The 15641-nt window shown below is 46.3% G+C and overlaps 1 protein-coding gene across 1 annotated transcript in view; it reads left to right on the top strand.

The window, feature by feature from the left end:
• zmat4a (zinc finger, matrin-type 4a) overlaps positions 1-15641 on the top strand; it is a 103532-nt gene that overhangs the window by 45359 nt on the left and 42532 nt on the right. Inside the window, exon 4 of the mRNA XM_069166152.1 lies at positions 12024-12180. Within this exon, the coding sequence (XP_069022253.1) occupies positions 12024-12180 (157 nt within the window). The remainder of the gene's footprint in view (positions 1-12023; positions 12181-15641) is intronic.

The raw sequence follows: 15641 nt of genomic DNA, 5'->3' as shown, positions 1-15641 counted from the left end.
CCTCTCCTCAGGACAAAACTCTGTCGCCCTACAGCTGGTAAGGATTTAAATATGGCCTCACGTGATCTCTACCGGGGTTAAAATGAAGGAGTAATACTCCAGAAATGTGAAAAAAAAAAAAAAAAAAAAAAAAAAAAACTCCTCAAGTGTAGTGCCTTTCACTTCTTTTTCAATTTTCAAGCCCTTTTTTACATCACCTCCGTTTTGGTTTATTTAGGCAGGGGATGACAAAATCGGTGACCAAACCTGGTCTGAGCCTCACACATTGCTCCGTCTCCGTGTTTTCAAGTGTCACAATAGATCTACGTTGTGTCTATAGTCTGACCTTAGGCCCCTTGATAAAAGGGCACATTGCCTTGATGGGAGAGGGCTCCGGTTTAAACTACACAGATGTGATGCGACCGGGCTGTGCTTTATAAGGTGGCGCCGTCTAAAAATACACTCGGCAGCGCTGCCCCCCAGAGACTGTGGGAGTGCGTACGGCCCGGCGTGGCCCGATGTCTGGACCTGGTTGAGCTGATGGCATCTGACAACTGTACACGCTGCTGGTCATGCCAGTCACAGTGATAACCTGCTGTAATGTGGAAGGGGGAAGGGGGCAGTGGGGGTGGTCGACTTAGCATGTTTTTGTATCGAGGGCTGAGATGGTAAAAGTGGCACGCATCGGACCGTCGGACCTTAATCTGTTTTTTTTGTGTCACTTTGAAATTTGTGCCAATTTTGAGCAGATTTTTTTCTCGTTGTTTTTGCCAAAGAACGTACTACATGAAATTTGTCAAATGATCAAACCTGACAGAAAAACAATGAATAATCACAAAGCTTGTACGGATGCCAGTTCGGCGCCTGTAGTTTGACTGCGAGTCATTTGTTATAGTCGCTGACTCAGATATTCAGACAAGCAAATAGTGAAAGAATGAGATTTGAATGGCTGCATGAGATTTTTCACATTTAAGCTGCATTTTCCTCAACAGTGCAAAAACATTTGTCTTTTGGACAATAACTGGAACCGGAAATGCATTTGGGATGTGATTTTTTTTTTGGGGGGGGGGATTTATGGACGATACGGGCGCTGCAAGGACGAATGCATTAATCGATGCATTTGGCGAACAAAATAAATATGATCGAATTTGACACGGCACGTAGTAAGTAAGTCATTTTTGGACTACAGCTCCTCGGATTACCAATTCTGTTTTTGCATATTGTTTACAACCAGAGGAAATAATTTTATCATCATAAGAAAAAAAAAATGGTTGTATGAGGATTTATACATACTGTTTGAGGGTGCTGCCTTGAGTTTTGAGACATTGGCAGTGAGGACAACTTGACTGGGCTTCATTTTGTGACGCAACTTCAAAGGACGGTTCGGGCACGGTTGAGGGTTCAGATCAGAATTGGGACACATTGGTCGCCTATGGAGGTACGTGTCGTAACTCCGGTTCTACGAGTACTTTTGTATTTTCTTTCGTTCGGGGAGGTGGGAGGTCCCGTTGTTGAAAGGGGATGTGTCCTCTTTTTTACGTTCATCCGAACTATGCTTCCAATATCGTTTTTTTTTTTCCCTCGCTGGTTCTCGAAATGACCTCGTGTTGTCAGATGCGGTTTTAATTCCGAGCTCTGCAGCATCTCTGAGAAATAACAAACAAAAACCAAAGCACCAAGACAAATTAGAATTTTGACCTGATGGCAGCACTGCTTGGACATTTTATAGATCACCAAATTGTCACAGTTTATCTTCAGAATATTTGGACCAAATTCATCAGTTTCACTCACGAAAGTCGACCTGCTGGTGACACTTTGGGCAAAAGTGCGGGGACTCGTCCTCTGTGGACCGTGAACGTGTTTGAAAAAAAAAAAAAAAAAAAGAATCAATGCCGATCCATCTAATGGTGGCAGAAATATTATAGATTGTTATCAAATGGCGAGCTTGACTTTTAACCACCAGGGCATCCATAAAACCTGCACCGGTCTCTGACCAAACACACATAATTCCTGGTTTTACTTTAGGTTAGGTTAGGTTAGGTAGTTACTTTATTAATCCCCGAGGGACATTTTTTCGCTACAGCAGCATACAGAAGCAACAAGATAATAATAGAACAATAGAAAAGCAATAATTTATACGTTGCGCCTCCTAAATCAGCGCACAATTTAGCACTTAGCGAAGCAGTAGTAATCCTTTAAAGATGCTCATGTGTGCAAACCTGCGTGGCTGGCTGGCTGGCTGGCTGGCTGGCTGGCTGGCTGGTTCTGGTTGTTTGCCCCGTCAGTTTATTCAGCTGCCAGTTTCCATTAGATCAGGCCGCTAGCGTTGCCAGCGGATGGTGGCGGTTGCGCTGGAGATGGCACAGGTGTTCCCGCGCTGCCTTGACTGAACAAGAAGTGACTGCAGTCTTATGCTTGGTTGCCTCGACCTCTCCTCGAGCAATATCAAGCAGATTGCGCTCCCCGGTGCGCACGCACCTGCGAATATGGACACACGTTTCATATCTATTCGATTTAATGCGCATGCGGTGTGTACGAAATCTAATGCGTGGACGGGGAGCAGGAAAAAAAAGATAATAATAAAAAAAATAAGGGGCCTCTAGAGGTTTGAAGTTCACATTGTGGGATCACACGCAGAAAGCCAGAGATCCGTTAGTCTGTCGAGGGTGCAGCTAAAAAAAAAAAAAAAAAAGATAACGAATGTAGCTTGAGGAAATATATGTTGGGTGTGAAAGCAGAAACTGACCTAAATATTTTTCACCCGCTAAATACACACTTAAAACAAAAATATGAAGGAAAAAAAAAAGTTGGTCTCTGAGACGTTAGAGTGGAATTGATAAAAAAAAACAAAAAAAAAACACCAAAAATATGCACGCAGAAGGAGTAAAACGTACCTGTAAACTAATTTAGAGTGTAAACCGTTAGAGAAACACGACAGTGATGTGATCACCGTCGTACACAGATGGCTCTAACGTGCAAGAACACGTCTCGCCACGCATTGTTAGATCCGTTGCTCGCACGTTGCCCCGCATCGTTAAGTGCCGAGCGTTGCCGTTCGCATGTCTGCGTTGCCACCTGTTCACCTGAGTGAAACGGCAGATGGGGACGCCACGCCTACAAAAAGCATCGCCGCGTATCTTCGCTTTTGAGTTTCACGCCCGGTCGCCCTGGACAGCGGACGACATCAACGCGGCCACGCCGACGGCTGTCGGGGAGAAGGAACAGTAGCGTTTTGTATAGAGGGAGGGTGTATATATAGTGGGATGATGCATTTGAATCGGGGGGGTTTGTTGGAGGAGCAGTGAGAACAGCTGGTTTTGGTCCGGTTTATCTGGTGTTGTCATTTGACTACGATTATTTAAAAAGTTATGACTAATGGCGCCGCTGACGCTGGAACAATTGCCGCTGGCGTGGACCGCCCCCCAAAAAAAGAAAAAGAAAGTGGCCGCTGATAGCTTCGTGCTGTGATTGAGAGAACGAGAAGGTCGACCTATTCCTTTAAAGCTCACTCTCTCCTCCGGCTTCCTCCGTGGAGCATTAGCTCATGAAGATTTAGTCATTGTCCCTCCGCCGTGTGATTTTTTTTTTTTTTATAGCCCTACGGCACATTTTCTTTTTTCCCCCCTTTTTTTTTTTTTCTTTCGATGATATCTGTTGCTGTTTCGGGTACAAGGAAGTGCAAGAATTTGCGTCCTCGCGGGCTTTCGGCGGTTGTTAATCAACGCGGAGTCGCTCTGTGTTTTCGTCTCTTGTATTTAATCGGTCGGCTGCCGAGACCACGACGTCTGCGCCCGTTGGCGGGAACAAGGTGCTTTGTTTCGGCCTCGTTTCACCTGTTTTCAGGGTCAAAAGCGCAATTTCATACGTGCTCGAAGATAAAACAAAACAAAAGGCCCAAAAAAAAAAAAGATAAAGGTCTGTACTCTTAACCTGACAGGCTGACAGTCATAATCCCTCTCTATTAGTTTAGTTGTTTCTTTTTTGCTTACAGAGCTTGTTACCCTGATGCAGCATTTATTTTTATTTTTTTTTAGCCACTTTCGCCTGGAACCGATACTGTAGATCTCATCCCAAATGTGGTTCCAAGAAAAAAAAAAAAAGAGCCATTAAATGTCACTTTACAGCTTAGCGCGGCTCACAGTACACAACGGCTGAATACACAATAAAGGGCACCTCCAGAGGTGTCAGCGGTATCGTATGAAACGTCCACCGAGAACTTTAATGTCAATCTTCTGCTCTTTGAAAAATGAACCGAGGAGAGGATGATGACGATGATGCCTTTTTCGCCTTTCCGTAATTGTATTTCGCCGCTCCCGTCGGTGCGCAACCGACCATCCCCCCCCCCCCCCCCCCCCCCAAAAAAAGCGCCTCCCCATTTTTTTAAATGTCCTCTGTGCTTCTTTGCAAAAGGGGATGAATGAGAGTTGCTGCTCTGCGAGGGAGGTGGCCCATTATTCCCGGTGACGGGGTGATGATTTAGCAAAACAATAAATAAATAAACCCTCGCCTTGGAAACGGACCATTTGAAGAGAGCCCCCCCCCCCCCCGCCCCCGCCCCCGTGTCGCTCGTATGCGATTTCCAAAGATATCGGCTGCTCGCCTCGCAGCCGCAACGTGAGACTTTGGTTTGTTAACGATAAAAACACAAACAACCGCTGGACGTTTCTTCCGGACCTCTTCGTCGACATGACTGGCTCCCATAAGTGGACAGCTGATTTTCGGGTTAACATACCAGCTTCTTGCGTTTTTTTTTTTTTTTTATTAAAAGCGCTGAGCGTGCAGTCGACACAGATGTAGAGTGGTTTCCCCCCCCACCCCCCACCCGAGTCGGGGAAACCGATCAGAATATCCTCCCGAGTCCCTCGGCTGGGTCATCCACAGTGACAACCTGCTGTTCACAATTCATTCAAGCCGAGAAAAGGACGAGGGGGGTGGGGGTGGAGAGGGGGGGGGGGGGTTAACCTTGTGAAGAAGACACAGTGGAGGCTGCAGATGTCGGATGAAGACAACGGTGTCAATCAATGAGCCTTACGTGACAATGCCTTTGTGTTTATTTATTTATTTTTTATCAAAAATCTCATTTATTTGTATTTTTTGCTGTGAACGTGTTACAGGTGCTACGGGTGTTACAGGTGCTACGGGTGTTACAGGTGTTACAGGTGCTACAGGTGTTACAGGTGTTACAGGTGCTGCAGGTGTTACGGCAAAACCCTTTTGAACCGAAACGGATTTGTCGTAATTCGCTGCTCGATGTGCTCATTCGTCCGTCACCCAAATACCTCCGACCGACTGGAGGCGTTGATCCTGACGGTGTCCCGTTCATTCCTCGGTATATCGACCACCTTCCCGCCTCGTGAACCCGTATTTTTGGAGTCGTAGCCCCTTTTTATGCATCGTTATCATAAAAGTGTAGATATATATTATTGTGACCCATCACCTAGACTTATCTAACTTGGTTGCTTTATTCTTCATAAATTACAAAGGACCAGGGCATGCTGGGAAATGCCAATTTGTTTGTCCAATATGCCTTGCAAGGTTGGGGGGGGGGGGGGGGGGGGGGGGTTTAGCGTGCTTTTAAGCAAAATGGTTTTACACACTAATTAACGTGCAATGTGGAAGAAAGCTTTTTGCCCCCGAATTATATCGTGAATTAAAGCAATCTGCTCTCTGCTCCGTCAGCGGGTGAGTTTCAGTCCCCAAAAAAAATGTCACTTCAGGGTAAAAATGACTTCACAGCAGACGTAAACACAACCTCGCTCGCAGTATCAGGAGTGGCGATGACGCAACTTCCCAACGCTGTGTCATCGAAGGGAAACTACAGTCCACTTCTTTCTTTTTTTATTTCTTTTTTTTAGTCTGTTGTTGTAACGCCGAGTTCACCGAAGACCTGCCGGCGTCGTAGAACGCGGAAACATTCAGCAAAACCGTCCTTTCCCATTTTCAATCGAACAAAACTGACAGCTCCCTCACAACCCGCTGCCGTTTGACGCCCCCCCCCCCCCCCCCCCCCCGTCGTACCGCGTTATTCCGTCGACGGTGAAACCATTTTTAAGGATCGTAGCGATTGCTTAAATCGACATCGTCGTGGGTTTTCCTCCGACAGAATTAAAGAAGTGTTTTGACGTGAAATTAATAAACGAAACGCGGCAAACGTCGAAAAGGCAAACTTAAAAGGTGTGTATAAAAAAATTAAAAAAAATTAAAAAAAAATTTGGGAATTGAACTATTTTCTCCGGGAACTAGTCTTGCGCGCGTTTGTGGTTCTTTTCACGAAGCGTTTTTATCCACCGCCCTCCGCCCCCCCCCCCCCACCCGGTGGCACCGCCTGCCGTTTAACGTGAAGGTCATTTTATCGTCTGTGTGTGTGTGTGTGTGTGTGTGTGTGTGTGTGTGTGTGTGTGTGTGTGAGAGAGGCTGAAGCAGCCACATCAGAGACCGGTGTGTCAGCCCTGCTTAGCTCTTCCTCTGTATGCTCCGCTTGGCAGCAATAGACCGCATTGTCCACAAGCTACGACGACGGGAGCAAGTCCTTTTTATCCTCTTTTTTTTGTTGTTGTTTTTTTTTGCAGGGATACCCTCACACTTGGCTGTCCTATTTCTTCTCCGTGCGCGTGCGCCTAAGGCAGGTGGCGGTGACGATGTAGTGAGTGTTCCCTGACCTCCAGATTTAGCCCAACCATTATTAATACTACACAGGCCCAGGTCCAGACCAACCTCCGGGAGTCGAGGTTTGCGCAGCTCGTCGTCTACTCCCAGCGCTAGAAAGAAAGAAAGAAAGAAAGAAAGAAAGAAAGAAAGAAAGAAAGAAAGAAAGAAAGAAAAAAAAGAGATAATAAAAGTCCCTGGACACGGAGTCTGTTTTGAAGCACGGGTCGCGGCTGCGGCGTTTTACGACGCGGAGAATAAACCGCGGCAGTCCGGCGCAAAGCCCGTCCCGCGTCGACGCCGCTTCGCTTTCAAAAAAAAAAAAAAACCCGAGATGGAAATGTGCGGCAGCACACGGCGCTTTGACAGCAAAGAGAATTTACTGCTTGCAAATCAAAAAGATTATTTTATTATGCCTCACTTGAATGGGAATGAGGCGACCCGCCCTCCCCCCCCCTCCTCCTCCTCTCATACTCTCCTCCTCCTCTCCTCCTGCCTCCCATCAGTTACACAGAAGTGCAGCACAGCATTTATATTCTGCCAATGCAGAACTCCCAATTATTTCTCACTCTTGGGTTGAGATTACACACACAAAAAAAAAAAAAAAAAAAAGATTCCCACCGCACGTGATGTGCTGAAAATACGTCGCGCGTGTCGGGTTTTTTTCGGATGACTGGTGTTTTTTTTTTGTGTTTTTTTCTGGACCCCCCCCCCCCCACCCCCACCCCTCAAAAAAAAAGAAAGAAGAAAGATATTAAAACTATACTGCTGAGCTCATCAGAAATTAATCCAAATAAAAAAATTTAAAAAAAAAGTTAGATAACCATTAACATTCGCTGCAGCGGGCGAATACCAGCGCGCAGACGCCGATCGCAGCTCCTCTCGTCAAATCCGCCGTCGCCCACCTACACGCCGCTTCATTAATTACATTTTCTCCGCAATTAGCTCTTCGTTTATCCGGTTTTAATTAAGCGTGAAATGATCGGATCCCTGCCGCTGTTCGGAGGTGACGTCTCATCTGCCGCTGCGTTCGTTTTGGTTTCTTTTCCGACTACATGTCTGCTCATTATGACTATGAAATCCTGCATGTAAGATGGAAGGAGGCTGCCGCTGCCGCCGCTGCCCTGGAAGCTGAAGGGAAGGATGCGTGTGCGTGTGCGTGTGCGTGCACATGCGTGTGCTAAGAGTTGGTGAAGGACAAGACCAAGGGCGGAAGGAGGGGTTGTGTGTGTCAGAATGAGTCAGTGCAGCAGCGTTTCTCTGTTATCACACACTGTGGGAGGAAGAGCTGTGTTTTGGTTTTTTTTGGTCTTCTCCTCACACACACACACACACACACACACACACACACACACACACACACACACACACAGTAGTGATCTGCAGTAGATTACAGCTCTACAAATAGCGCTTCGGTAAAGGCTCCAATTTTGAAACCCTGTTCCTGAAAAACATCCATACTTGTCCCGTTTTTTTTTTTTTTTTTAATGTTTTTTTTTTTGTTCATGAGTATCATTTTCCTTTTATTTAATTTTATTGTTTCATGAAAAGTGTCCAAAAAAAGAAAAAAAAACATCCCTACCTGGACGAAAATACTCAGACGCACACTATTTTCAGGTCCAAGATATTGTGTTTATTTGGGGGGGTGGGGGGGGCGGTGGGGAGTCTGCGTGGGATTCAAACAACCGTCACGCCATGAAAAGGTCCCAAAACCGCGATATTTCACGTGAACAATCACACGTGTTCACATATATGACGCACGCATGTTGCGTCATACGATAAACGCGGGGCTTCACGTGTTCAAATGGTCTAAAACCACGTTTCCCACGTGCACACGTGTGTCACGTGTTTTCTTCTGTAAGGGAATCGCAGATAAACACTTGTCGAAATGAAGGTTTAAAATTCAGCAAAAAATAAAAACAACAACAATATTTCACTTTTTGTATGCACGAGTTTGCAGAACGAGCTCGAACCCTTTTGACTTCCTGTGATTCTGGAAATAGATTTTGTAAATATTTATAAATATTTTCTTGTTTAGGTCAGGGAGGTCATTGTAATGGTAAAATCGCCTTCTTTTATTTTTATTTTTATTTTTTATACTTTGCATATGAGGATCAAATTCTCATAATTCCTGTTGAGGATGAACGTCCTTGTCGGAGGAGTTTTTAATTTTTTTTTCAGCTCGGCGCTGTTGGTCTGATCTGCCGGAGTCACAGTTCAAAAACCGATTGATGGGCCAAAAAAAAAAAAAACATCTACTAAATGAAGCGATTTGTAACATCTCCTCCTGAACTGCTTTAACACCCGTCTGCCCGCAGCGTCTTTAGAGAGCTGGATGTTTTGCTTACTGCAATAAAAAAAAATAAAAAAATAAAAACTCCCACACAATGACATTAGTTTCCTCTTGGGAGAAGCTCTTTTTTTCTTTTTTTAAACGCTTGAAAGCTGATTCACCTGCCACCGTTTCCGTCTGTAAACCGTTCATTAGCTCGATTACTGGCTTTATTAGTGTTACGTGAAATATATTGTGGGCGCACTTTGTTTACAAATGTGACTTGTAGCTGCAGATTTAACAGATTTGTGTACAAATGTGTCTGAAAGTGAACAAATATGATTATGATTCGTGTCACACACACGGGGGGGGGGGAGGGGCGAGGGGAGGGGGGCTTATAGCTCAGTGGATCAATGCTGCTTTGATCTGGTTTTTTTTATCAAAGCGTAAACAACGCCGGCGGCGGTGTTTTTTTTTTTGTGTTGTTTTTAGTTCTAGCAGAATATTTCAGTCATTTCATGCATTTCTCTCCATGATCGTGTCGATGGAAGTCGGCTGGTCAGCGGTTTCGGCTGTTGTAAAAAGGTAATGTAACAAAAGCAGATGTGAAATAAAGGTTTTTGTTTATAACAGATATATAATATCTAATTAGAAAACTAAGAAGAAGGAGGGATTTTAGCTGACGACGCCATAGTGACTGGTCGAGAAAATATATATCGACTTTGTATTTCATGAGAGAAGTTGAATGGGAGTCTATGGAGCCAGAGCCTATTTGGAGCCAGCCGCTAGTGGCCGTCGGTGGTACTGCAGCTTAAGACACTTTTACATCGGCCTCATTGTTCAGACCCGGAAGCTACAAACACTTTTATATACACAGTCTCAGTTCAGTCATTTTAATTCTAGTTCCACTTCCCCACAACCAAATATTCCACCAAACAAATTCTACCCTTCAATTTTCGTTTGCAAAGCCCTCCCTCCGCTTAAAGGATTCCTATTGGTTTGAAGAAATAAATGTTTAAACAAGCCAAACGAGCAGTTCTTAGATTATATAACTTAAATTGATTTCCTTAATATATAAAACACAAACGTGAAGGCTCCTTTGTCGCTTCTCTGCCTCCACAAACATGACTGATAACTGACCATTTCCTTTCAGCCGTTTGTGCCTTCCCTCTAGACAGAAAGTCCTCTCGGCCCGATGCAGGGAATACAGGAGTCCTTCCGCCGGCTAATTGGAAGTGATTGATTGGTGCTGAGAGTAATTGAGCTCTGATGAAATCACCTGTCGGGTCACTATGAGAGTGAAAGAAGGGAAATAGTGTTTCAAGGCTCTAAAACAAACTCGGTATCAACCGGCAGCTGTCGTACGCTGGTTCCCATCCGGTAAAAGAATGGCGTCAAAGCTCAAGTTTGAATTTGGAATTAAGTTCGCCCAAAAGGTCCAATTAAGGGTTCGACAGCAGAGACGGGTCCAGCGCGAATTGAGACGATCTCGCTTTAAATGAGCCAAATCGGCATTTGATTGCGTTTAATTTCAATGTAACTGGCATCAGTTCATGCCAAGTGCATCAGCTGGCGTCCATGAAGGAGGTAACTGCCTTTTTATCTTTATTTTAAGAGGCTCTTCAACTCAGTGCAGTAAGAGTTGTTAAAACACTAAAGACGAAATCCAGATCAATTTGTGATCGGTACGGTGTCTCCAGAGACATTTAAATTCTTCCTCTGGGTGTCAGATATCTGTTGCAAGTTTACGTTAAATATTTGTTGAAACTTTGTTTTACTTAAAAAACAAAACTGTCGTCTTAATGTCGGCGCTAGATTAAAAAAAAGTCAGTAAGTAGGGTTCATCATCTGGGGGCCGTGAATGTCGATATCATTTCATCATTTCAATGCAATCCAGTAAGTAGTTGATGTTGATGAGGCCGACGCCGAAGCGCCTTGAGCTGCAATACCACCGAGTGCCACCAGAGGTCGGCTCCAAAAAGCCTCCATAGACTCCCATTCAACCAGTCTCAAAAAAGTCTTGTGTTGTCAGCTGAAGTCGCTCCTTCTTATTCGTTTTCTGGCGGTCCATCTGGAGCGAGCTCGTTAAACCCGTTAAGCCCCAAATGATAAAAACAAAACAACATCCTCACTTTTAGTCGGTCACGACTTCGCACTTGTAAGATCCCGAACGTGAGACTCTACGGACAACACACATCGGTACCTCATCCTACCGAGCTGTTGGCGTTAGAAGTATATCCATCATGAAGGTGAACGGGCTCATTATCTGCACTTCATCTCAAGCTGAGCCAGTTCGACTGGAAAGACACACACACACACACACACACGCACACACACACACACACCACACACACACCACACACACACACTCTTTCGGCCTGCTGTTCATCCGCTACATCTGGCGGAGAGCGCGCCCAGGCAGAGTAGAGGAGTAGACATCTTGAACGAGGTCACCGAGTTCACCCTCCTCTTCCTCTTCCTCTCGCTCTGAATATCAGCCTTGACCTGACCTGCCTGGCGGGACAACACTCCCCCTCCCCTCCCTCCCCCCCTCCTCTCTTCTCCTTCTCACGTCGCAGGAAACAAATAAATTAAAAAAAAAAACCACGAGCATCTCCCTCCCCCTCAAGAGGATAACTTTAAAACGCTTTTTAAAAAAAAAAAAATTTTTTAGTTTCCTGGGCCAGCTTGAACAGATGGAGGCTCGGGGAGCGGCCCCGCCATCAGCCATGCTTGGCCCCGGCGTCAACCCCCCCCCCCCCCCCCCCCGTTTAAAACACAAGAGTCGACTCCATTTGCATCCCGCCAGGAGCTAAATGCTAGTAGACTTGGAGTGCTGCCCCCCCCCCCCCCACACACACACACAGTCGGTTGAGACCTAGTGATGTGTTCAATCTGCAGCTGCATCCTGCTGTGTGTGTGTGTGTGTGTGTGTGTGTGTGTGTGTGTGTGTGTGTGTGTGCGTGTGTGTGTGTGTGTACTTTTTGTAACACATTTCGTTAAAAAAATAAAAAATAAAAAAAAAATCGCTCCCATGGATGGATTGATGCATCATTGAGAAGTTTTCCGCGTTGTTGACGTGTCTTGTTTTGTTTTGTTTTGTTTTGTTGTTTGTTTGTTTTTTAAGGGCGGCGACGAGGGCGACGTGGACAAGAACAAGTGCTGCACGCTGTGTAACATGTCCTTCACCTCGGCCGTGGTGGCGCAGTCACACTACCAGGGTAAAATCCACGCCAAGAGGCTAAAGCTGCTACTGGGAGAGCAGCCCGCCATCACGACCCAAGGTACGCCCTCCCTCCCCCCCACCCCCCCACCCCCTCCCCTCTCGCTAAAAAAAAATGCATCATGGATTTATATAAATGACGAGTGTTGTGTTCAGAGGGGATTTTGTTCTTTTAAAAAAAAAAAAAGGGAAAATATTTAAGGAATGAGAAGTGTCGTGTGTTTGCTGCAATGTTTGTAGGTGTGTGTGTGTGTGTGTGTGTGTGTGTGTGTGTGTGTGTGTGTGTGTGTGTGAGGTGGGTCAAGAACCACGCTGCTGTTTATTTTTAAATCACTGCGCAGCACTCGGTTCGGACCGAGCGTGTTTGTGCTCTCGCCACATTGATTTATTTTATTTTTTGTTTGACCCCGGCTGTTTGTGAGCTGGACTCCCGTCTGATGTGTTGTTGCGTGCGCACGGTCTGAGTGTTCGGGGGGGTCTGGATTCAGGGCTCTGAAGCAGGGGAGGTGCCGGACCGGGGGGCGCGGGAGGAACTGCAGGAGGCCCGACATCTTCCCAGCAGAGTGTCGGAGGAACAAATCGCATCTGGTCGAGCGGGTCGCTGCTGCGACGACGTATTTTCTGTCGACTTGTGCGCTCTGTTTTTGTGTCAGCTGTTCAAAAAGTTCAGAAAGTGTTTCCGCACAGTAATGCGCCTCGGACCGGGCGGGGAGAGGGGGGGGGGGGGGCTATAACTTTCACGAGTAAGCATTTTTAGTTATTTCGCTGTATCAACATCAGAACCTGATTCGCACACTATTTTTTTGCTGTAAGCGTGCGTTACCTCAGTCGCGTGTTTGTATCCGCAACGGCCGCATGTCAGCTGAGTTTCCCTTCGATAATGACCGTCGGGGGTTTGGAGTGTTTTTGAGGTCCGACAAGCGAAGAGTTGTAACCAAAAAGCCGGCACATCATTTTGTTTTGTTTACCCGCGTACCGAGCGAGTCACGGCGCCGCGTTTTTTCCCCCCCCTTAAGTCGCCTCAGAAGGTTCCCGGTAGAACTCGTTGTTGACAGTCTGACCCCCCGCGGGGACGGATTCAACGGTCCCCCCCCCCCCGGCTGTTGTTATGTCGCCTCTCCGGTCGCGTTGTAGTTCTTCGGTTTATTCCAGTCACGTCCCTCCGTGTTTTGTTTTTTAACGTGTGAATTTGTCCACCTCCCTTCCGTCCCGCGGGGATCCATCTTGTCCTTCTCTAATACGGACGCTCGACTCGTCCACTAAAAGACACTCTCGCTTTGGTCCGGTCCGACAGGAACGTTCACGGCATCGGGAACCCTGGGTAATTTACGGGAGTCGTAAAAAGCGATGCATGAACGGCGTTTACACAAATGCGCTTAAATCATCGTAGCGCCGAGCTTTTTGTTCTGCCCCCCCCCCCCCTCCACCCCACCAATCCCGACGTTGAAATCTCAAAGCAAGCTGTTTTAAAAGGAGGGAGAGAAAGAAAAAAAAATCGATGACTTTCTAAGGAAAAAAAAAAAAAAAAAAAACGCCCGATCTCTCCGCCGTCTGACATTCCCACTTCCCGTCTATTAAGATTATCACTGAGATGCTCGGTCGGCAATTTACTGTATCGAACCTCTAATCCATTTTCACTGTCTGCCCTCGTATCTGTCCGTCCCGCCTTCTTCATCACCGATGAGATGAGCTCACCTTGAGGCGTGAGTCTTGCGCCCTTTTCTTACCGCCGCCCCTCTCTCCGGCGAAACTTCAAAACACTAAGCAGGAAGGAGGGCGATGCAACGTCTGAAAAAATGGTGGATTTATAAGTTTGAATTGGAGTCCACGATAATTCAGCAAGTTTGGGTTTTTGTAACTTGTTGCGATACGAATGAGTTTTGAGTTCATTTTATTCGTTTGACAGATTAAAAAAATAGTCATTCCCAAACCAGGTCTTTTCCCCGAAGTAAATTACAGGAAGGCGTTTAGCAAAATTTGGCGAATTTTCGTATCTCGGCTTATTTTATAGTAAGAAATGAGAATTTTCCATTTTTACGTCGCCAGAAACCTTCAAACGAGCAGCTCGACGAGGGGTTGACCGTTTATTCTACGCCAAGCGCGAAACGTTTTTGTTTTTTTTCCCCGGTCACCAAGGGTTGAAGAAATGCGAAGGCTCCGCTCGTCACCGTCACGAGCCGTCCAATCCCAGTGAAGGAGGGGGAGGAGGGGGGGCGGGATAAAACGCAGGTTAACCACCGACACTGCTCGCTGATTGGTCCGCTGTGCAAACGCCATTGCTATGTGCCCTCTGTTTAACCACGCTCAACGAACACTGATTCAGGAACAGCTGCAGCTTCTTCAGACGCTTTCATTTGAAGAAAAGAATAAATAATCCCTCACGTCGGTGGCCCCGCCCCCTCCTACCTCTACGTAGCCGGTGACGGCGGCCGTTTAGGGTGGAAAGTGTCCAGCAGTTTTTTTTAGTTTTTTTTTTTACCGTTTTTGCGTGCATCATCCCGGTACTGCAATGTTTCTGTACTTTTACAGCGTGAACGCACTCATGCACTCAAAATGGTGCGAGTACAACATCTGGAACACAACAATAGTTTATCCAGCTGAGATTATACGTCGGGAGCTTCCTCGAACAGCCGGCCTTTGTTTGTCCGGATCTTTCCGACGGTGCGTGCGTTACTCCGATGTAATCACCAACTGCTCTTTTAGTCTTGAAGTCTGCTGCTGTTGTTGGATCCGCTGACAGCTGCACACCTTGAATCTACTTCCAAATTGGCGCCGGTGAGAATATAATGAGCGAAGGTCACGGGGGGGGGGGGGGGGGGGTACAAACACAGCACGCATTTACATTTTCCGATCGCTGAGCAGCGTTGAAGGAGCTCTTGTTTGTTTACGGCGGCTCACGCTCGACCGACTCAATTACCGCTTCGTGTTTTACGTTTTGTGCTTCCAGAAATCACCTCATTTTAATGCTGCTTTTTAATTTCGGTTGGGATGTTTTTTTTTTTCTGTCGACCGACAAGACCCTTGGCGTTTTGAAACGGACTTATTATCCTGACGTCGTCGGGCCGTCCTGGATTTCTCCCGCGGTCTCACCGCTGCAGCCTCCTCTGGAAGCAGTGGGATTGAACCGGTAGATTTGGCGCACCGGCCTCTTGTCTTTTCAGTTAATGTTTGAACTGAACCCTCAGGCTGAAAAGAAAAAAGAAAAATGAATGGAATAACTGCTTCCACTGCAGCAGCAGCAGCAGCAGCCGGAAAAGCATTTATTTTCTGAAAGTGGGAGAGAAGGAGTCGAGCACCGAGGCTCCACAACGGTGTGCTTGAACTCTTAAAGTCAAAAGAAAATTGCCCTTTCTTTCTGCCGTACAACCTGAAACGAAAGAAAATGACTAATAAGGTCTTAAATTCTGACTCGAATCAAAAACAAATATTTGGCCGCTCTCTCCGGTCAACCTCCGTGTTGCTGCGGCGTCGTGCTGCATTCAAAGAATCCACCTGTGGGCTCGTTGTTTTTTTGTTTTTTTG

Source organism: Embiotoca jacksoni, unplaced genomic scaffold, assembly GCF_022577435.1.
Source record: "Embiotoca jacksoni isolate LCO1_2020_lvr unplaced genomic scaffold, fEmbJac1.0.p SCAF_37, whole genome shotgun sequence".
Taxonomy (NCBI): domain Eukaryota; kingdom Metazoa; phylum Chordata; class Actinopteri; family Embiotocidae; genus Embiotoca; species Embiotoca jacksoni.
Note: the sequence above shows the minus strand (reverse complement) of the source record. Positions and strands in the feature narration are given on the sequence as shown.